Source organism: Elaeis guineensis, chromosome 13 (genome assembly GCF_000442705.2).
Source record: "Elaeis guineensis isolate ETL-2024a chromosome 13, EG11, whole genome shotgun sequence".
In the NCBI taxonomy this organism is placed as follows: domain Eukaryota; kingdom Viridiplantae; phylum Streptophyta; class Magnoliopsida; order Arecales; family Arecaceae; genus Elaeis; species Elaeis guineensis.
In genome coordinates, this window is record NC_026005.2 from 2013103 (window position 1) to 2036856 (window position 23754).

Below are 23754 nucleotides of genomic sequence, written 5' to 3' on the forward strand. Positions count from 1 at the left end.
ATCAATAATCTAAGCCATTGGATGTGATCTACTATCTCGAAGTTGTTAATACAAAAAATCAAATGATTTGGACACCCCTAGCTCATGCATTAAGTGGTGAAAAAAGCATGTATTTTTTGTTTCATGTTAGTTAAACTGTCCAATTTTTTTAACCAATTGATGTATGGGCTAGGAGTCTCCAAATCACATGATTTTTGGTGCATAAGTAGTTCATCAATGTGGGATCCGTATCATCCGATCTAGATTTGATCGGATCTGAGTAGAGATCTACTCAAGTGTAGCCAAGTTACTCTCTCTCTCACTTGCTTTCTATCTCTCTCTCTCTATAAATGAGTCATACTGCTATTGCAAAATTTCTATTTCTTTAACAATCTATATCCAACGACAATGTCTTTGCATCTAATTGTAGACATACCTGAAGTCCTTGCCATTCCTGAAAAGTATTGCCCACCTTGTGATCAGGATATGAACTTTCTACTGCCACCAAAATTTATCAGTGAGCCAAAATGGATGTATGTGTAACACACACACACATATGCATGCACGCATCATGCATGCATCCATCCATCCAACCATCATGATGGATGGATGCTGTAGGCAGACTTTCTGATTTCCATCCGTTGGCTGTATGCTGTTGATTATTGTTCATAAGCTATTTGATATAATTTTAGCAGACAACATGCCGCTGCTATTACTATATTCAGATTTAATGCTGCAAAATACTAATGTAATAATAATATGGATGGAAGAGTGGGGTGGTTCCAATAGCATTCTGTCTACCTTGAACTCTATAGAAATTGTATGCTTGCTATTTCTATATAAAATAGTTGATGAGGCTGGCAAGAGGTGAACATTGCAATGAAATTGTGGGAGAAAGATTCTACTAACCAAGTCTAAAAGAATAACCCTACCAAAGTGAGCTATGTAACTACAAATATAGTTGGTATATGCAAGGTTTTAAATTCCGTAGGATGGAGGTATCCTATGTTCTCCATGGAATGGGATACTTTCTTGTCCTGTCCCGTCTCGACAATAGTTTCGATCATGCATCTTGGTAGATGTCCTCTATCTCTCTCCTTTTCTTCTTTTCTTTCTTTATTTTTGTTTTTCTTTTTTTCTTTCTTTCCTTCTGTTCTTTGTTTTCTTTTACCTTCCGTTCTTTCTTTTCCTTTTTCTTTCCTTTTCTTCTCCTTGTTTTTTCATTTTTTCTTTCCTTTCATTTTTTTTCTTTTCTTCATCATTTCTTCCTTTCCTTCTTGTCTCTTTCTTTTTCTCTCCTTGTTTGGTTGGGTTTAGGCATCTTGAACCCGTCTTGGCCTCATTTCTCACGGAAACAGGATGGGATGGCCGGGATGCCTCCCATCCCGTTGGGACGTAAAATCTTGGGTATATGTGGGATTCTAGTTCTGCAAGCAAGGGTGGAGATTGTCTAGAGAAAGCTATTTTTTTTATCTCGATCCTATTAATTAAAAAAGTGATAAATAGATAAGATTGATAAAGTTTGAATCAAAATTTGAATCGGTACCAGGAGCTGTACTGGTCGATGACTGGTTCGGTATGGTATAGGTTCATACCATGCTAGGGTGTGCTGAAATAGGAGAGGGAAGAGGTGGAGAGGAAGGAGAGGGAGGGTGTGAGAGGAAGAGGGGGGCAGGCCCTATCAATGGGGAGCTTTGAGAAGAGAGGGAGGGAGAGGGAGAGGGGTGAGCAGAAGAAGGAGAGGGAGGGAGAGAGAGTTGGAGATAGATGGAGAGAGGGGGGGAGAACCGAAGTTGACAGGGAGCTTCGAGAGCTCCGGATCCAATGATGGGGACCTCGAGAGAGAGGGAAAGAGGGAGAGAGAAAGATTGGCGCCATGGACATAGAACTTTGAGAGTTCTGGACATGGTTTGCTCAAAGTTCTGGACATGGTTTGCTGTACTGCCTAATACAGATGTATCATACCATACCGGTACCATACTGGTATGCCATACTGATACTACCATACCGTATCGAACTGCATAACAATACTATAATAGAATTTTCTCGGTATGGGGTCTAATATCAAGATGGCGAACCTTGGTTCTAGATCCAATGATTTGTGGACCTTGAAAGAGAGGGAGAGACATGCTAGGGGCTTTGCAGGGATGCTAGTTGGCTTTGAACTAGGGGGAGAGAGAGAGAGATGCAATAAGCCATTTTGTAGGGGTCAATTGTGTCGGTAACCGACCAATCTAGTTTGGTATGCCCTAAATCGATTGGTTCGGCATATCTTTGTTTGTAGTATGGTGGATTAGAAGTGGTTCCTTTGGAGTGCTACATGATCACAAGTACTATTGACATTAAAAAAAGAAAAATTATACGACTAGTCATATGATAATCGATAAATGTCGTATAGTTTAGATACAAGACCAGTGTTATCATAAATCAGATAGGGAGTGAGATCACATTGGATTAAGATTTAAATACTTAATCGTAGATCATGAACTTTCTGATTTATTTTGAACATTGAACAAAAAGGTAGAACAACATGAAAAGTTGACAAGCATGATATATGTCACATGGAGACTCACTTCCAACTACATGTTGGATAAATATTCATGAGCTGGATATGTGTCAAGAGTTGTGGTTATTTAATTCTTTAGTTGCATTTTCCAAAGAACAATGGAGTGTTGACTTTCCCAATGAGCCACCATAATGACATTGGTGAGTAGGCGTATCTTACTTTCAATCTCTAGTCATAGACAAGGATGTGGACAATTAAAATAACTTTCTAAGCTATTATTTTCTTGTATCCTTGAGCTCATTTTGGAGCTTGGATGAGAAACATGTACCCACAAACACCTTAATAGATAATGTCTTTTAATGTTTTCTACTCTATATTTTTAAAAGGTTGATATATAATCTAGTTACAATTATTTTTTATCTATTGCCATATCTCTTTTTCTATCATCAAGTTAGACACCTGGATAGGTGTTTGAATCTTATTTTCATGTCTGTGTCCAAGCAATTCTATGATTTGTTTGTAGATCAAATGAGTAGTTATTAAGAAACCATTATATTAAAACATAAAAACCTTATATTTTAACAACTATAAACCTATAAATGGCATGCCTAAGCAAGATCTGCCAGATTGATACCATGGCTCGTACTAGTGGGCAATTGGTTCGGTATGGTATTTGGTTTGTACTATACCATGCCAGGTTGTGCTGAAATAGGGAGCGGGAGGAGGGAGAGGGAGGAGGAGAGAGAGAGGGAGGGAGGGGGAGAGAAAACCCTAACCCTAGGAGAATTGGGGGTGGGGAGAGAAGAAGAAGAGGAAAAAGAGGGGGGGGGAGAGGGAGGGAGGGAAGAGAGATGTTGAATAGTCGAAGAGGTCACAGGAGGGAGGGGGCTCGGGGGTTATTTAAGGGACTGAATTGTTTTGGCTGCCCAAACTGTCCTGATTCTTGACCGGATTGGTTCGATATGGCCTGAACCACCTGATTCATAATGCAGGGACTAACCCTGTGTCCAAAAACCATATTTAATTATTTCATATAGTTTTACTCTATAGGTACATTAGATATCTCCATTTGACCTGAAAGTAAAACCATAGATACAGCCATATCAAGCAAAGAAAGAAATGCAATGTCTTCATCACCATCATAATCGTCATTATCAGGTTTAATATACAAAATCACCTTCTTTTGCTTTTTGATTTCCCTCCCTTATTCACATCTTGAACCTTATGTAGCATCTTGAAAATGACTTTTCTTCTTTACTTTAGAAATATTTTGGTTACAACCAACAAAAGCATGTTTTGCCCATTAAATGCATTGATTTGGTTATCCTTTGAGGTAGAACATGGTATGGAGCCAAGGAACTAAGTTTCAGAAAATTGAAGAAAAACAAGTTTGAGTATAGGTCTTGGACTCCAAAGAACTGATGAAACTTTAAGGAGATTGCTTATTTTATGTGTTTGAAGCTTACTAATGATGAATTAGCCATTATTGTAGTGAAATGAATTGATAGATAGTAAATGATGTATGTTCTAATTACTTTAATACGTAATAACACAACCTATATCGGGGTTTTTTGATCCAAAGGATTGTAGAATCCATGATTTGGCATTTCAGTCCCAGTTTTACAATCCAAACTGATCCGGATCAGGGGTTGAGTCCAGATTGCCTAACACCCTTTGATCCAGCTAGTTTGTGGATCATAGGATCCCAGCAGCAATGTGGAATGGTATATCATTAAGGAGTGAATAGAGCACATGATCATCATATGAATGACCTTTTGGTAAGGTTTTTGGTGGAAGTGTAGTTAAAGTAAGTAGAGTCAAAATTCATGATAGCAAAGGATCTTTATGGTACCCAGTAGTGAGGCTGAACGAAACACGATATGTTTGAGAATATCTATCTGGTGTTCATGATCCAGAGATGACCCTAAGGTTGAGTATCTGCTAAAATTAAAATGTTTCAGTTAAAACAGAACATTTTTGCTCAATTTAGTATAGCAATTTTGATCACAGTTAGACAATCTTGGCACTGGCTAATTAATTTTTCAGAGGCATAGTGCATTTATCTCTTCTTTTCCCTTGCCAAATCTTCACATCATCTTTTTGCAGGCTGTGGGCATAGTTGCAGCTGTTGGTGATTCAGTGCATATAAAAGTTGGCACTCCTGTTGCTCTTATGACTTTTGGAAGTTATGCTGAGTTCACAATGGTACTACAGTACTACTTTTCTTTTACATTTTTTTTTTAATTTTATCCTTATTTGATGTTATTTCTGACACTCTATTTCATTCTTCTAGTATTTCAAATGTGTTAATTAACTACTACTACTACATATCTTACTTTTGATTGCAGGTTCCTGCAAAACATCTTCTTCCTGTACCTAGACCAGATCCTGAGGTTGTAGCAATGCTAACATCAGGTTTGACAGCTTCAATTGCTCTAGAAAAGGTATGTCATAAGTTTTAAGGTCTGGATATGTGCTTGTGCGGAAACTGTACTCATTTTATATATCAATATTTGGAGTTTGGTTGCCATACTGTCGATCAGCATGTTTGTGATTGAAACAATGGATATCAGGTCATTATGTGATCATCATGTATCTCAGGCATTCATAAGATTTAGTATTTTTTCTTTATTATATTTAAAATATCAAGATATAATTGATTCTTGCTGTTCATGCATGTAAGTATTTGCTGTACTTCTAGGCAGGACAAATGGAATCTGGACAAGCAATTTTAGTTACAGCAGCGGCTGGTGGGACCGGACAGTTTGCAGTTCAGGTCAGCAGCTACAGCAAGATTTTTCTCATTCTTGATTAAATGCCATCTTCATCTTTTGAAACATCATTATCAGCTTTGCTCATGGCATTTTGCTCTATTGTTATGGTTGCGGGAAGAAATGGCAAACAGGAAATCAAACCGTAAGCACATATGGAATAAGAGAATGTCGAATGTCGAATGTCGAAATTGAGGACTTAATGATAATTAAGGATTGTCCTGTAATACCAATTCATGTTGTATCAATATAGTGTTGTAGCATAAGCACAGAGCTGGAGAGAATGATCAATCCTCATGGTTAACATTTCTAATTGGTAAGATGGTCACTCACATGAATGTGACAGTTGCTACAGCTAGCATATCCTAACTAAAGCATGTGCATTAATGCCAAAACTTGTACAATTATAATGACAATTTTTATTTGACTTAGATGAGTTTAGGAGCAATTTCATGATTTGAATTATGTGCTTGTTCTTGTGAAAAATGCTTCAAGCAAATTAATTTTTTCCTACAATTTAGCAATCTATCGTGTTTATCTTTTGTTAATAACTCCTTTAAAGGATAGCGGTATTCTACATCCAAATCAGCCTCAATAAAAGTTCAGGCTATCCTTAATTGTTCCAAACACTTTGTCTGTTATTTTAATCAAGAGGAACTTTGCATCGAAATGTTTCTGAGGGAAAAAGGGGAAAAAGAATTTAAAGGCGCTTTTGGCTTTTGTTTGTAATGCAGGCATAAAATATGGAAGCAAAGATGTTTTTGTTTTGGATTTGAACCCTACAATGTTTTTATCCATTTTTAGATGGTATTTTGATTTGATTGCATTATTCAATTCTATCTAAATCAAGATAAATTCTGTGATCATATTTATTGCGGAAAGTATACTGTTTATTTCGTTTATCTGTGTAGTCCTCCCCCCCCCACAAACACACACACACACACAAAAGAAAAAAAAAAGAACAAGAAACAAGGGCTTCTGCCCTTGTTTCGATCGGCCACCTTTGGCCCTCCAACGGCCTCATCGGGCCTTCAGAGGCTCTTTCTTCCTCTCTCCTCTCCTTCCCTCCCCTTCCCTCTCTTTTCCTCTCTTTCCTTCTTCCTCCCCCACTCGTCACCGGCCTTCCAGCAGGCACAACGGCCCTACGGTGGCCTCGATGGACCTCTGAAGGCTCTCTCTTCCTCTCCCTCTCCTTCCCTCACCCCCTCTTTTTTTCTCTTTCCTTCTCCCTCCATCCTGCGGTGTTGGTTTGTGCCCAGTATGGAATGGTAGGGGGGCATACCGAACTGTATTGCCAACCAACTGGTCCGGGCTTCAGTATGAATACAGCGAATCTTGGCTTTTCCATTTTATATTTCAGAATTTATTCTGTTTTCCTTTCAAAAATGTTTTGAGAAGTTCAATTATTAGATATATTCCGTAAGTCTTTTCTAATATATATAATTGATGAAACATTTTTATATTATTATGGCAGTGTAAAAAGTAAAATGGGTGTTGGAAGCTTAATGGAGAACTATTCTGTACAGATAGGAATTTTATATATCTTATTTGAAATGTGTATAGAATAGGTTAGCTCGCATGCCAGTTTTATGTGACTTTATGGTTCCTAAATTATCTTCAATGTGTTGTGTTAGCTTGCAAAATTGGCAGGAAACAAGGTGGTTGCAACTTGTGGAGGTGAAAAAAAAGCTGCACTTTTGAGGTCTTTAGGGGTTGACCGTGTTATAGATTATAAGAGGGAAAATATAAAAGCTGTACGTCTCTTACATCTTAGAAGTTATTCTTCTGTCTTCTTTTGTTTCATTTCTACAACATGTTCATGAATAGTTATAATTTTCAATTGAAGATCGATACTTAATTGAATTTTCATTGTTCTATGGGAAGGTTTGGTCCTTCTTTCTGCTGGTAGAATTACTGTTTTAATGTGTTATACCCTCCAATAGAGGCATCTGAAAATATCTAAGGCTTACTATAAGATTGTTCACTGGTATCAATATCTTTAACTTCATTTTTCATTTTCATGTAACATGAGCCCTGTTTCATATAGATGTTATTAATCAAGTACAGGCCCATTCAATGGTGTTAATGTAGAATGATTGATTTGAAACATATTACTTATCATCAGTTATGCTAATGTCATTACTCATTGGCATATCTGTTCTTGTACTGACACCATTAAAAGGCATCTGATTTATTCATCTGATTTTTCAAAATTGTTTGCTATGCTGTTTAACATTAACTTAGTAACATACTTAAAAGAGATGCGCTTGTCTCGGTGATTTGTGGTGCATATAGCAACGGTACATCTGATTCATGGCTATGTATTTCTTTATATTGTAATTTGGAATTTTTAAACAGACTTTACTGCCCTCTAAATTGTATGGATGATGTCGTAGTCTCATAGGCTGTTGACAGTAATGTGTCTTTTAAGGTTGCTTAACATGGTATTCCCACTATTTTTTGTGAAATGGATGTTAAAATGCATTCTTAAATTTAAAATATATTATTATACATTTGAAGATCATGAGTGTCCTGAAACAGGATTGCAGTATGCTTCATCTAAAAAAATTAAAACAAGAGTTGAATAGGTGTCATGCCAACCTATTCTAGGTTCCAGCACTAGCACAGCACGATATGTGCCAGCCAGCACGGACTGGCACGGCTGACACTTGAAAGTTGAAACCATTTTTAAGATACAAAAGGCTAAGGCCTTTCATAGATGAAACATATGACAATAAAAATAATGAATCCAAAATAGAAACATAATAATAGGCATGATTAACGCTAGCTAGTTTCTTTTTCTTTCTAGAGAAATTTACCATAAGCTTGTTTCTAGGGCTATAAAATGGTCATATATATGTAGCTGTTAATAGGTTGTGGAGAGCTGATAGCAAATTTTTCTTTTCTTTTCTTTTCCTTTTTTTGTTCAAAGGCAACATTCTGTGAAGGGTTCTGGTTGATTACATGTTAACTTTGACTGACTGTTCAGGTATTAGATAATATAGGAAACCCATGAAGGAATTTTCCACAGCCCGTAATAAAGAAGAAAGTTTTCTTCTACACTCTTAGTTCCATGTGTTCAGAAGGAAGAAAAGTGAGTAATTTCATCTAACTATTTGTTAAAGTGATATATTTTTCTTTTTCACTTTACAATTCATGCGAAAGTTTCCCATACATTTGCCTTGGTCAATTATCACCCTTTTTCAATAAAAATTTGTATCGAACATTCAAACTGTCAAATCCACTTATTAAGATATATGCTGTATGGTCCAACTCCTTAACCAATTTCTATTTGCTGGAGCAAAGTTGTTGATGATTTATTTTAAGCCATTGATAATTTTGTTTAACAAAAGTGATCTTCATCACAGAACATTTTTACTGGTAGCGATGCTTTATTGATACTTCCTTTCATCATCAAAATGCATTGAAAATTGTAGGGGGGTCACATCCTCCTGTTAACTTATGATGGTTGAAACATAGTGGTGGATAATTACGGACCGGATTTTTCCGAGTTCTACTTCTCTAAAATTTGATTTGCACGGTTGCAACTCTTTCACTTCCTTCACACACATTCTATGTTATTATAATTTATAAGTATAAAAATTCATCTTCTGTAGTTCTTGATTCTGTCATTTATGAACTCTGGAACGTACTGTATAACAACTCAAGGATTTTTTTTCCCCAAAAGGAACCCTTACAACATGTTTTTTCAGTTTTTATTTTTCATATGTTTACTATATTTCACCTGCATCACAAAAACAAAGTACACCTTTTGTAGTTTGTAAATTTCTGGTTAGGTGGTTAATATGATTGTTCTCCTAAGTTCTAATCTGAAAGTAGCTTTGCTCATGAAAATTATTAACATCATGCTATTGAAATTTTGCTTCCCACAACCCCATTTTATTGTTTGTAATGACAGTGATGACTGGAACATTCATCTGCTTCAGGTGCTGAAGAAAGAATTTCCAAAAGGTGTTGATATCATATATGAATCTGTTGGTGGAGACATGTTTGATCTATGCTTAAATGCTCTAGCAGTTTATGGACGACTTATTATAATTGGAATGATCTCTCAGGTAGTTTTCTATACTTTTTTAGTTTCTTAATTTCTGTGGATTCTAAAATTGTTGCTTTGATGGGGTTATCATCGTGCTACTTGTCATAGTTTATTTTTATTGTGTAATTTAACTGACATGGTACTTATTATGGACATCCTGGAAGCAATGATAGAATAAGGACTGATCGTTCACTCTGTACTCAATTTTGCTATGGTAATATAAATTTGGATGAGGAAATTATCAGTTAAATATGATGCAAAACAAGCAAAAGAAGCACTAAATTCTTCACTTTGAAGAATGAATCCCATTCCCTGCATGGAGCAAATAAACTGTTGTTCACTGTATAGAACATCCGAAAAGCTTGGTCAAGAACTCAAGATGTTATCTCTCTTCTTACATGGTGTAGCTATATTCGGAAGCTCCTCTTGAAGGATTTGTGTTATGGGCACTGGTTGATAAAGGACAAAAAATATAGTTGTGTGGATCTATGGAGTTGGTTTTAGAAGCCCTATTTTAAGTGAAATTGGTGCAAAAACATCCTATTTTTAGAAGCCCTATTTTAAGTGAAATTGGTGCAAAAACATCCTATCTCAGGTATATATTCGGTTAGATAAGTTATGAAATCATTAGGATTTGATTTTTGAATGTTTTAGGTGTCTTTCTATACCGGGTTATGTGATATTCATAATTTTTCTTTTTTTATGAAAAATTCTGGAAATTTGTTTCTGAGTCATTAAGTGTCATAGTTTACTTGAAAATCAAGTTATATAAAATCTGTAAAAAGGCTTGATGGCTGACCTCTAGTGGATGGTAGGTAAAATTATTGAATAAATGACAGATTTCTGATTGGCCAGGTCAGGCTCCTTTTGTCCCTTTTTCTCTTCTTCTTCTTCTCTATTCTATTGTCGCTTACTCTCCTAAGCTAATCTCAGTTCTTTCTTTAATTTCATCTTCAACAATCTCATAAATCATCTGTTTCCTGTTTAAAAAGATTGCATGCACTGTTTGCTGATTTTCTCTTATAGGTCAACTGTGAAAGTTCTTATCTAGTCTAAAAATCATTAAAGTATTGTTCCTCCTATCCTTCTGTGTCACTGAAACCCAGGAAAAGTTTATTTGACCATAAGAGCCAAATTTCTTTTTCTACCTTATCTCTGGAAACCTGGAATAACCTCATCCATGTGACCATCCATGCATATGTAGGCAATCATTAGTTTGTCCTACATCAATTTGGTATTGGACCTAAAGGGTCCTATTCTTTCTTCCTTTCTTTGTCTTGATCTTCTTTGCATCCTTGTTCTCTCCCTCATCATCATGTTAACAAACAAGGAGTTAGTTTCAGGTTTGGTGCCTTTCATCAACATATCAAATGTGAGAAAACGGTGTCTGGGCGGATGCATTATGATATGATATCTCCCAAAAATGATCTTGCAACGACAAAGGATTTGTGACAAGCACTTGTAAAAGCCCGAGGTGTCGTGCATCACATGGATTGATTTCTGATCATTTAGAGGTTCCGAAGCAGATTTTCCAACACAAGCCCATGCTGAGTTGCAAGAAGAGCCAAAAACTGAGGATTTGTCATGCAAAGATCAAACAAATAATGATTTGATGGAAGAATAACTCAACAGCGATCCTATCAAGCTACAAGGGGATTTTCAACAAGTTTATCAAATTATGGTGCCATCAAAGGAGCATCCAGAACTTTTGATTGTTGAAAGCAAAATTAGTTCTTACACGGTGATTAATATTCAGATCATTGCTATAATGACCCATTCTTTGCCAGTTTCCATGGTTCCTCATGTTATAGTGTACACTAGCTGATTGGGAGCCTTCAAACAGCAGATTAAGATGCACCAGAGTTGTCATCCAATGTTTTGATTTCAAGATTGCTTGTGAGACTCCATCATCAATTTCTAGAGATCCAACAGGGAAGATTGTGTGTGGGCACCATTCAAGATATCTCATGGATGCGATCTCCCACAGTTAAAGCGAACGAGGACAAAATTTTTTACATATTTTTGAATGTTTTTCTTTGGCATTTTTTAGAGTTGGTTTCAGAGTACTATTTTAAGTGAAATTGGTGCAAAAGAGTCCTATCTAAGGTATATGTTGGGTTTGACAAGTCATGTAATAATTAAGGTCTGATTTTTGACTGTTTTAGGTGACTCTCTATATGAAATCATTAAGATTTGATTTGACTGTTTTAAGCGATTCTCTATATTGAGTTACATGGTATTCCGAATTCCTTTTAGGAAAGATTTTGGAGACTCTCAGTGTGCTGACAAGAACCAGCTTATTTCAGGAAAGAAAGAAGAAATAGGGTGGAAGATATATGTGTAGTCAACACTCAGAGTAACACTTATCAGATTCTTAGTTAAGTTGAAAAACATGCTACTTATGGATAGCACTTAGTGAAGAAGAGTTCACGAAGCTAGATGAAGGCTTGTGTTGGGCTTTCAAGGCAAATGCTTGAGCGGAATTGAGGTCTTTTTAGCTTGGCGAGATATTTTGGTATAATTAGTACTCTGGGTGCCCAGAAATTCAGTTTGTGATTAGGGGTAGTTTTCTTATTTTGGGTGCCGGTATTGATCAGGTTCAGTTGCCATATTTAGAGTACTTTTGAGTGCCAGTCCGTCTCTTGAGAGGACCAAAATTTGAGGTGTAAATTTGGGGTGCTTTGTAATTATTTGTTGTTGGAGGGGAGTTAAGTGGAAAGTTTGACTTCATGTTAGCTTCTCCTAGAAGCTACCTCTTCACCTATGGAATGGGAGCTGCTCTCTGTTTTATCTGTCTTTTTTTGCTGTGTTTTTCTAGGAAAGCTTCCAAAAAGTGATGGAGCTTCACCAGTTCACCTAGCTGGATGGTTTCAATATTCAAGCATTGGGATCTTGCTTTTTAAGGAGTCAAGCCTGTTGCATCTCTCAGTGTCTCTGTTGCTGCATTTCAAAGCATGAGTCCAGCCTATGCCAATGTTCTATTTGCTTGATAGTCATGGGAAGCTGCAACTCTCAGTTATTATCTGTGGTTTTCTGGGAAATCTTGAGTTTTGGGCTAAATCTGGTTACGTCTACTTGTGCTAGCTAAAAGTTTGTGCGGTGCTGCTGTATTAGTTTGACTAGTCTTATTGTCATTTATTATTCTTATTTCTTCCTATTTTGTTTCCCTTGTGCACTAATGGATGGGACATGAAATGTTGAGTGAATGACAAATTTCTGACTGATTGGCTAGTGATGGGGATTGCAATAGATTTTGAGTCTACAAAAGGCAAGCAAAGAAACATCTGAGCCTCTGGATAAACTTGGATGACCTGGCACCATGATGGGTGTTTCATGTATATGATTGTGTATTATTGGAGTTTATCGAATATCAGGTCTTAATGTCACTTTTTTTTAAAAAAATTAATTTTCTGTTTTAGTCCATTTTTTGTTAATTTAAGTGACTACTCAAGTCACATGTGCTATTAAAGAGACAAGAGGGCATTTTAGGAATTAAATAAGGGGCAAGTTACTGTGTATGGAACGAGTGTGAACAATAATGCTACAGCATTGTGCCTTCTATGGCTTCTTTGTTTGAGCTTTTATGCATTATGTGCAGAATTTTCCATTAAGAAATCAACATTCTCTCTCTCTTTTTTACGCATGTGAGCTGTGGAATATGGGTATCAGGCCCTGGGGAATGATTCCCTATTGGACTGGTGTGAGATTCGTTTGTTTTCTCTTCTTCTTCCTTTTCTATAATATCTCCTTGCTGTGTTTCTATTTTCTTTTCTTTTTTTTTTGTGGTTTTCTTCATTTGTGCCATATGATAGCTTAAAGCAAACATCCCTCTTCCCTTGTTGCCAGTCCATAATAATCACTTTGATAAATCTACACACCTATCTTGAATCCAATTAGATCTGCAACTTCTACAGACCTGTCATCCCTCTTTCTTTGGTTCTGGAAAACCTTGCAGTAAATCAGGATTGCTAACAGTCTATGGAGTGTCGCATTTCCTTCTATAACTGGAAAGGTCCTGTATCCGTCCTTCATGATCTATGAGCAAAGAAATGGGAACAAACTGGATTTGAGCAGCCACTGCGGTTTGTTCACCTAGCGAACAGGGTTCCGTTGCTTTGTATCCTTCAAAGAATTTGGTTGATGTTTAATACTTTGTTGCAGGGTGAAATGCTTTAATTGTGAATAGCTATTGTCCAAATCTAATTTCAGCTAGTAGCATTTAGCATCTATATCAAGCATCATCTTTGCATCAGAATAGATTATAATTTGAATCCTAAGCCTTGTAGTTTCAAATACTTACATCCATAGCATTTAGGTTTGCATAAGTTTGGGTTAGCATTTATCATATTTATGTGGCATTAATTATTAGGTTTTCTAGGGTTGTTGTACATTATATTTTGGTATCAAAGCCTAGGTTTGCATCATGGCCACCCATTGCAGGACACCTTATAGGGGATGTATGACTGATAGACGAAGAGAGGCATGTTATGGGAAAGTTGCTAATGGCCAGATGCCATGCAAGTCTGACAGGATCAAGTAGTTCGTGAGTTCATGAATGTCAATGGTTGTTTAGAATCTTTGGAGATCATTTCTAGTCCCAGAGCAGATGGGACCACTGAGAGAGGAGAAGGTTTTTTGCAGCCTTGTCTTGAAAGCAAGAATAACCACGAGCATTAGCATGAGCACCATCTTTGGTGTGAGCATGAGCCCGAGCATGAGCATGACCTAAGGTAAAATCCAGTGGATTTAGAGCATGTTGTCTAGAAATCATCCTAGACCAGCAGTTATGGCAACCACCATAGGATGCCAGTTGTTGAGCACACTCCATGGGAAGGATTTTGTACGGACCTTAAGGCACACATTGTGCACCTATTGCACCTTTATGACCCGCATATGATGGGTATGAGTTTGATAGAGGGTACGATGGTCAAGGAAGGCAGGATTTTCATGATATGGAGGAGGATTTTCATTATTATTGCATGGAATCTGCCTTCTGGAAGACATTATTCTTGCATGACAATTCCAGAATTTCTAAGCAACTTTTACCTGTTATCTTTTCATTTATTACTGACAAATAAAAATTTTGTGCTAGTGTCAGTTTCTTTTTTGATCTTGTTCATGCTGTATTGCTCAAAATTCAAGATAAAATAAGCATTAGTTGATACTGGATGCACTCAGCATCCCGTTTAGTTCAAAAGCTATTCAATCAAATACTTAAGGCTATTCCTACCTTTATGGGTTCCAAGGCTATTCTTCCACCTTCACTAAATTGCTTCAATGGCATGCATAGCAGAACTTGCTCTATAAACTCTAATTTTTGCTTGAAATATTTACAATTCCTTTCTTGTTACCAGGAGCATTCATTCAACTAAAACATTTCTATTAATGCATGATCAATTAGGAGATTGTAATTTATTCTAATATATATTCTTTCATTTAGCTTTATCATTAGTCAACTCATTGGTTTTTCAGTATCAAGGAGAACATGGATGGAAACCGTTGCCATATACTGGGCTTTGTGAAAAGATTCTTGCAAAAAGCCAAACAGTGGTATGTCCTATTCTGAACTTTCATACACATGATCAGTTATGGATGTGTTATGATTTCATCTCCTCATGCTTTAGTGCTGGACTTTGCAACTATATATTGTTGACCAAGGATTGAAGTGTTGCTCCTGGCTGGTCCATGCAGACCTTGTCATGCCCTGCTGGACTGTTGCCCACACTGGGCATGCATGTGCCGCGATATCCTGCATATCGGTGCATCAACCCTTGTTGGCCCATATCAATCCATGCTGCTTCGGCATGGCCCAGTACAGCATTCTATCGTGCCATGCCCAATTTTAGCGGCACAACTATTGGCACTTGAATTCTTTTGTTGATGGTATCAATGGTTTGATAATCCTATGGATGAAACCCATATTTGATGAGAAAAGGCTTGGAGTTTACATAGATTGCAAGGAGAAGTACTCACTAGGGTCACTAGAACTGCTTCTGGGTCAGACAATAGCCTAAGCTATGCCTTTCTATCCAACCTTTACTTGAGTCCATATATATTGGAAAGATATATCTGAAACCAAACCAATTTTATATATTTTACATCAGTCAACATTGAATCTGACCTAATATAACACATATAGTGAATTAGCACAGTACAAAACAAAAGGATTTCAAATTTTCTTGTTTTAATTTGGTTAACCTGGACCTAACCAAGAATGAATTTTAAGCCCTATAGTATTAAAAATAAATAAATAAATAAATTTCAGACATTTGCAGACCTAAACATGAGGGTTTGATTTCGATTTTTGGACCCAGTTCTCAAACAAGGGTATCCAGATGTGGCTTTTACCTGGGTAGGCCTGTTTGGTTAGGCAGATTGGAAAAAAAATTTACGACCCTTGTTTTCACAAGAATAAATCTTTAACAGAGGACTAAGTAAACTGTACAGAAAACTAGAAGGGAGTTTAAGGAATTGAAATATTTCATAAATACTTGTTGACTTGACATAAATAATATGAGGAATATTTTTTCACAGGATTTCAAAAATAAAGAAAATTGCAAGACACATTTTGTACATGATTCATGTAAGGGACTTATGACTATGATTGGAGTATTATTTTTTCTCAAATGATATGATAAATAAGTTTGAGTAGATTGTTCTTTCTTAATATTCTGAGTGGGTCAGAAAACCTGCAGATCCTAGTTTGCTTGTTGTTTCTAGTTTTTTCCATGAACTTCCAATATATTGCAATAGTTGAAGAGTTCGTATTACAGATTCTCAAATGCCATGGCCTCAAATTAATGATTAAAATCATTTTCCAAGGTTGAAGGCCTAGACGTTATAAGCATATCCAACCATGTCAGCTCAAGGTAGTCTGGTCTGACTTCTTCGAGCCATCAATTTTTTATGAGTTGTGGCCATAATTGATTTTGTAGATCACCTGGGGGGCTTCCTTATAGCAATGAAGGAAAGGGGGAATGTGTTTCCGTATCTAGTTTATCGCAAGCCGGGACTGTTTATGGTCTTTATCTTTTTCCAACCTTTCAGGTTTCTGATGCCTTCTTTAGGCATCTTTACCTTATTTTTCTCTTCTACATCTCTTAGGATCTCCTGGCATATTAGGATCTGTCTTATTTTGCACTCTTATGGAGCCTCAGGTTCATTCAGTTGCTGGCTTTTGTAATGTTTGACCGTTGGGCGGTGCATCGAGGCATGTATTTTAGGCTCTTCCCATGAACTATCTACTGAACTTACTTTCATAGACTTAACTTTTTTTAGGTTTTTCCATCAAATCAAGCATATGGCTTTGCTAAATAAGCACTATCATAATTGTTGTTGTAACATTGCACTTCCTCATCACAACTCCTATACCGAGTCCATGATGTGAAGATGATCAAATCATCTTGGAGCTGGACTGCTTTTATCTGTTAGGTTGCCATACTATCGAGTTTAAAAGCTGACAGTCCTGAAGTTGCTTGCACAGCTAGAGGATATTTCTGCACTTGCCTTACATGATACATTAGCATAGTGTCTTGGTTAAGATGACTGCCTTAATAATTTATTACATTCAATTAATTTTTCTTTTTTAAACAAATCCTTTTTTAAACAAATCCTTTTTGTTAAGTCTCATTTGTGGGCTGTTATTGTGACAGGCTGGCTTTTTCCTGGTTCAATATGCTCATTTGTGGCAAGAACATCTTGACAGGCTCTTTGATCTCTACTCTTCGGGAAAACTTAAGGTACTCTCTATAATCCTGAGATCATAATATGGTCAAGAATTGGTTCTCACTCGGACAATGATTTTGGCTGACCAGCTGATATCAGCCAGTAAAGGTGTAGTGACTCAAGAGAGTCCTCCTACTCATAAATATATGCTAGCAACTTAGAAAAACCTTGTCAAATAGGAATAGGCTCTAGTTCTTGGAGCAACATATTTCTCCACTTGTATTTTTACTGAATATACAAATGGCTGTGTTCACATTTTTACATCTATACTTTGTTTTTTTTAACTGAACCATTAATTCTTTTAATATGATTCTGGCAATTCTTATATTTCTTCACGTGTGTTATGATATTGATTTTTTTTAGCTGCACACTGGGTGGGGGTCTAGTTTATAAGCTTTCAATAAAATTTACCCTTTTTTTTTTTTGGTAGAAAAAATTACCTGTTTTTGATTCCTCTAATCTAGTCTTTATTCAAAATTTTTGGATCTTTGAGGTTTCAAGTGGGTGAGATATAGACTTTGAAAAATTATGGCAACGAAGCATGGACATGGGTAAGAATTATTGATATGACATGACATGGATTGCTGATACAGCAAATAATGAGAGAGATTACAACACCTCACACACACGTCAGAAGGCAATCATAAAGTACATTCATAACACAATAACATAGTCCATATTCCATACTCCAAAGCCCGTACAATAGCATTTACGTCATGAACTATAAAGTTAATCATCCATCATGTTCATCAGTGAAAAGTTTAAAAATTATTAAAAAGAATGAACGTGACGGCCCTCTCTCTCTCTCTCTCTCTCTCTCTCTCTCTCTCATCCCTGTAATATCTGGGAACTGTCTCAGGCGTTTCTCAGTTATTTTTCAAAAATAGGACACCTAAAACATGCATCTAATACTCTTCTAACCATATGCTACAAGTATGAATATATATAAAACATGCAATTTAAACTACAAGATGTTGTTTAGAAGGACTCGGCAAAGGTCCAAAAACTAAAGCATGATCCTTTTTTTTTTTGGTTCCTTTAAACTTGTTCTAACTAAAGAAAAGGAATAACTCATTAACCTAGCAGCAAATAAAGATTGGTAATTTCCAATTTTATATATCCAAATTGCATGAAGAAATATTTAACATGAGGATGTTTTCTAATTCATATCATATTTGCCATCTCAAATAAATGATACAAAAAGGAGAAACGTGAGATTGGGGCTTTTTTACTTTTTTATTCTCCGATGGAAAGAAGTTTGGTTCTTAGAGGTACGATGGCTGCAAAACATAGTAATCATAGTTTGCTTCTGCGAAAAAAATTGCAAATGAGCATATTATCACACCTATATGACATGAATTTTGAGATATATTGTTGAACTTGTATGAATGAATGAATGAATGACTGTGACCATGGGGGCCAAATTTAAAAAATGATGGACCTGAGAAAAGAACTAGATGAGAGAGGGAGAAGGGGGAGGAGGGGAGGGATGGGCAAGCGAGCATGAGAGAGAGAGAGAGAGAGAGAGAGAGAGAGGTACATGCACGCACGCACGCATACATGTACATGTACATATATGTATATATGGCAGACTGTGACGATGGGGGGCCAATTTTTAAAAGTGATGTACCTGAGAAAAGAACCAGATGAGAGAGAGCGAGAGGGGGCGGGGAGGAGAGGAGGGATGGGCAGGTGAGCACCAGAGATAGAGAGAGAGAGAGAGAGAGAGAGAGGCATAGTTGTTCATATTCTGACCCTGGAGCCTTGGGGAGAGACCTGTGCAACTTTAGCTCATTTTGTTTTTTTATAATATTTGTCTTTCTGTTTCATGTATTTCCAATGTAAAGAGCAAACTAACAAGTAGCCTCTTATGAGCCCCCAAAAGAAACACCAGAGTTTACTGCTGAATTTAACAAACAAGTGTTGGGAACAATTTTTATCCAGCTTAAACATGACACCGCACAACACCTACATTCTAGGTGTACATTTGGCTAATATCAATGATATCCAGAAGAGATGCATGTCATAGCTCCTCGCAGATCAAATTGCTTGTTTTAAATAAATTGCATTCTGCAGGTAGCAGTGGATCCCAAGAAATTTTTGGGTCTTGATTCTGTAGCAGATGCGGTAGAGTATCTCCATTCTGGTGAAAGCCTTGGCAAGGTAATTCAACTTATAAGAATCTACATTTCCTTTTTCATCTTTTAAGTTTACTCTTTCTCAAGTATCAGTAGAATAATTATTTCCTAATTTGGAGAAAACACAAATTGCAGGTTGTTGTGTGCGTTGATCCAGCATTCAATCAGAAATCAGCAAAGCTATAAGTGATGAGCATTATAATCTGTCAAATGTTAAGCTAGCAGCATCAATATTGTTTGGTGTCTCCTCAAATACTTACGGACTTGTCCTCCATGTTGATCAAAATATTTCAGGAAAACCTTGATCTGGAAATGGTCTATCAAGGTAAGAAATTAATTGCTACAGAGTGTTTGGAAGTAGTGTTGGAATAAGAGCTCAATGTGAATGAGCAACAAACAACTGTAAGATGTCTGGTGGTAAAAATAGAGCAATAAAGAGAGAATTTTCTTTAACCAATATCGGTGGCCCTTCAGCTTTGTTATTTAGTTTCGGTGGCCCATCTTTGGAACTAAGATTATGCAAGGAATTAATGGACTAATTCCAGATGCACCACCAATGACCGACAAACATGTGTAGACGTGAGAGAGAGGCGCAGAGAGAGAAGCTAGTCGCCGGGTATTATAGTTATTAATTTAGGGGAAGGTTATCAGATCACTGGTCCGAGTGCCAAGTCATTAGTTGGACTGTATTTATAAATAAAATATATTAATTAACAATAAAAATATAGAAATCATGTTGTATTACAAAAAAAATATTCTTACTTATTGAAGAAGCATGAAGAATATCATAGTTACTAAACCTAAACCAATGATGGTCCAGGATCGGTTGCTGGGTTAATTGGTCAAATTGATAACTTAAATATATTAATAAAATGTTAAGAAGTATGGAAAATGAGTTGTATTATAAAAGTATACACAAACATTGAAAAAAATAATTTACTTGAAATATTAATATTTAGGTCATGCAGATCTACATTTGAAACTAGTCTTTTTAGTGCAACATAAATAGAAAATATTATGAATCGTCTCTTAAAAAAATTGTAAGGTATGGTATATGTGATGTAGGAAAATATGTAAGATTTATTGGTATTCTGGTTATCTAAAAAGCAAATTATTAAAAATATCCAAAAGAATAATATGAAGTATATATAAATGGTAAATTTACTGATACTTTCTTGTGAGTCTCCCCTTCTCTCCTTTCTTTATCCTTCCCCATGCTGGAAAGGCTGCTTCAGATTTTTACAGTGGATGTCTCTACTGCTTTATTTTCGGATCGTAATATATATCCTCCTATTTTTGTATCTTTCTCACTTTGTAAATTGATAGTCTGTACTCTGAACTCCTATTCTGAATAAAATTGGTGAGCAAGGTGGGAATTCACATTGCTCTCCTTCTAATAAAAAAAAAGTCTATACTTTTTTTCCTATCTAAAAGAAACATAATTGATTGAAAATAATTCATTATTAGAAGATATGACAATCTTGCTCTTTTTAAAGCAAATTACAAGTTTAATAAATCATCAAGAAGAATTATTATAATAAATTTTGTTATGGTGGTTGGGGGATTTGTGACCATTTTGGATGTTAGAGGCCCAAATTTATCTTTAAATATTTTTGTACTATTCTACTAATTAAAATTGGTTCCATCTATTCGCTGAACCCATTTTTGAAAATCTTTCAGTGTTTTTGACAACTTTCCAATTTAACCCAATTTCTACCTGATCGATTGCAATTTTAGGTCTGATAACAAAATTGAGCTAGTTCAGTACTTCTCTAGTTTGATCAGCTAGTTTTGTCCGAGCTTAATAACCATGCTGGGTTGTCCCACGAGTAGCTTCAATATATTTTCTTTTTCTTTCAACTAAAACAACACTATTTTAAACGATGATGGAGCATTATTTCAATTTAAAAAAAAAAGATGACGATCATTTTCTAATTTAGGAGGATCATCGGATTTAATGAACTATTTTGGCTACTATATGTACTAGTGGACAAGATTCAGCAGTGAAAGAAATTAAGTTGTAAGTCAAATTTATGAAGATCATAATTTGGTTATATTGCGTTTAATTGAGATATTATTTTTTTAAAAAATTACATAATTTTTTGAGATTTACCGAATAATGCCCCATCATTTAGTGGCAGCTAGCAATCAAGCTCAAATTTTATCATTTGAAGTCTAAAATGGACCGATCAAATTGAATTTTTTTTTCAAATAAGGCTGATCAAGTGTATTTTCGAATCTGAGAAGAATTGATAGCAAAATAGAAGGAAAAGTTAATACAAAAGTTGAGATTTATTTTTAAAATTTTTGTAATTTTTTTAAATTTGTTTCTGCAAGTTATGTTTATTTTAGGAAAGAGAATCCTATTAGAATTAGTACGAGAAATCCGATCTAAATTATGCGAGAGCGAATCTTATATTATAAATAAAAACTGTATACCTTGATTTTAAATCATCAATGAAAGAAAGATTTAAATCCTATTTTTATAATTATTTTATTTTTTTAAAAAATTTTTTTAGAGAAATTCAAGTTGAGTAGATTGAGAGAGGTCTTCTTTCTTATTGATCCAATTATGTGGAAAAGATCAGAGTAGTGCCACCTTGCCTTAAATTATTTTGGAACACTCCAGTACGGGTCGATATCGTGGTTGTCATCTTTTCAGATTATTAAGATTGTAATAGCAAACCACCACTAGATTGTTGATAAAAGGAGTATAACTAATTTGTCTGTCTATAATTTTCTTAATATTTTTTTAATATTATACCCTATGTTATGCTTTATTTACATTAATAAATTCCATATTGTAGTTACGTACAATCCAACACAAATAAGTTTATACTTTATTCTTGATAACATCCAAGATTAAGGTTCTGTTGATTGATCGAACCGTAGTTATTGTAAGTTTTAAGGTGCACCTGTTGTCAATACTACAATCGAATTGCTCCTCTTCTTCTTATTGCTTCTCTCCCTCTACTAGGGACAATGCACATGTTAAAAATTTTATTTTTTATAAGAGCTGATTGCAATCTAATTAAACTAACAAACATATATTAACATTAAATCAATTTAAAATTAATATTAAATTAATATTAAATTAATCTAAAACTTACAGATCGAAGGTGTGCAATGTACTATCTTAGGTAATTTGTGATCCTTGTGTGAGATCAGACTCAAGAAATCCACCCCAAATACAACCGGAGACCTTTCCTGTGGGCACGACTGTGAAGAGAATAACAGAGCTTCAATTAGCAAATAAATGATCAAAGGATCAAGAAAAATTTTGAAGAAAAAAATATTGGGCGGAGAAGAAGAAACGAGATCAGAAGAGAGGAAGGAGTAGTGAGTATTTTCTGCCTCGAAACCCCTCCACCACAGTATCATTTTATAGGCCCACAGAGTGGCTAATTCAATATTAATCTCGTAACCATCCAGTCTAAATAGACAAAAAATAATTTAACAAATCACAAAATAGATAGAAACAACTTTACTGATCGCAAAATGGGCGAAAATAACTTAACAAATCTTAACGGGCAAAAACACAATATTCAAAAAACAAAAAAAATAAAGATTGGAGAAATAAAATGGAGGCCCCGCCATGCCGCAAATGCAGGTGCGATCATGCATATGTGAGCCAGACGGGCCGGACCCCGCATGCATATTCATAGGCCCAAAAGAAGGGTCTTCAAAATAAACCCCTTTCCCTTTTTTCTTTTTTCCAATATGGGACTAGACTTCATGAAAGCTAGAGGTTTGGTTGGAAATGGATGGAGAAAATTTTGAATTTTTATTTTTGCTTCAAAACCAACAATCTCCCTCAAAATTGAAAATTTTCAATATAATTAAAATTAATAATATGAAATAATTTTCTGCTAGGTATAAATATTGTACAATAGGTGAAGTATCTTTTAAGACTTAACTTCATTTAGTATTAATAGTATCAATCTGAAGGAAGCGAAGTGAACCAGATCTTGAACTACGTTCTCTTGACTCAGATTTTTACTATTACACATATAATACAGAAGCTCATGTCACAAGTTTGTACATTAATGACCGGTGTGTAGGTATCTTGATTATTTTATGAGAGTTTCTAGAGATTGTCTATATCTCTAGCAACGGTCAAGTACGGATACTCTCACATAAATGAGTCCTTCCAGAGATGTTTATAGTGTCATATCTTGAAAAATATCTCTCAGATCTCATTCAAAGAAAAAATCTTTCTAACCACTATATAGGAGCACTAATCACCATAGGGATAGGCTAGAGTCTTTGACTTCTATATCAGATAAATCACATATGCTCCCTGACCAACCAATCAGCTTGTTATTACCATATTGAACCTCCTTCAAAGGATCTCTATCATAGAGGTTGAATTTTCACTGCTGGAAGATCTTTTGTAGGCTAATCTCCATCCTCCTCGATGACTCTAGGATCTTAATCCCATTTAAACCTTTTGTAAGATAATTTGCTAAATTAAGATTAGATACAATATGATTTAAAGAAATTATTTGAAAATTTTCTTTTCTTCTTACAAACTTTTGTCTTAGTTTAATATGTTTGTTTATTTTAGTATTTACAAGT

At 35.6% G+C, this 23754-nt stretch overlaps 1 protein-coding gene across 4 annotated transcripts in view; it reads left to right on the top strand.

The window, feature by feature from the left end:
- The window catches only part of LOC105060872 (uncharacterized), a 57020-nt gene extending 37387 nt beyond the window's left edge, over positions 1-19633 (top strand). The window contains exons 10-18 of one of the 4 annotated variants that reach the window (XM_073247585.1): positions 4592-4690; positions 4834-4929; positions 5187-5261; positions 6891-7010; positions 9204-9332; positions 14786-14863; positions 16966-17052; positions 19115-19201; positions 19312-19633. In XM_073247585.1, the coding sequence (XP_073103686.1) occupies positions 4592-4690; positions 4834-4929; positions 5187-5261; positions 6891-7010; positions 9204-9332; positions 14786-14863; positions 16966-17052; positions 19115-19201; positions 19312-19362 (822 nt within the window). In that variant the 3' untranslated portion in view covers positions 19363-19633. Of the gene's footprint in view, positions 1-4591; positions 4691-4833; positions 4930-5186; positions 5262-6890; positions 7011-9203; positions 9333-10656; positions 10705-13268; positions 13288-14785; positions 14864-16965; positions 17053-19114; positions 19202-19311 lie in introns of those variants that run through there. The other 3 variants (XM_073247586.1, XM_073247588.1, XM_073247587.1) reach the window with 3 other exon arrangements.
- The last annotated feature ends 4121 nt before the right edge of the window (positions 19634-23754 follow it).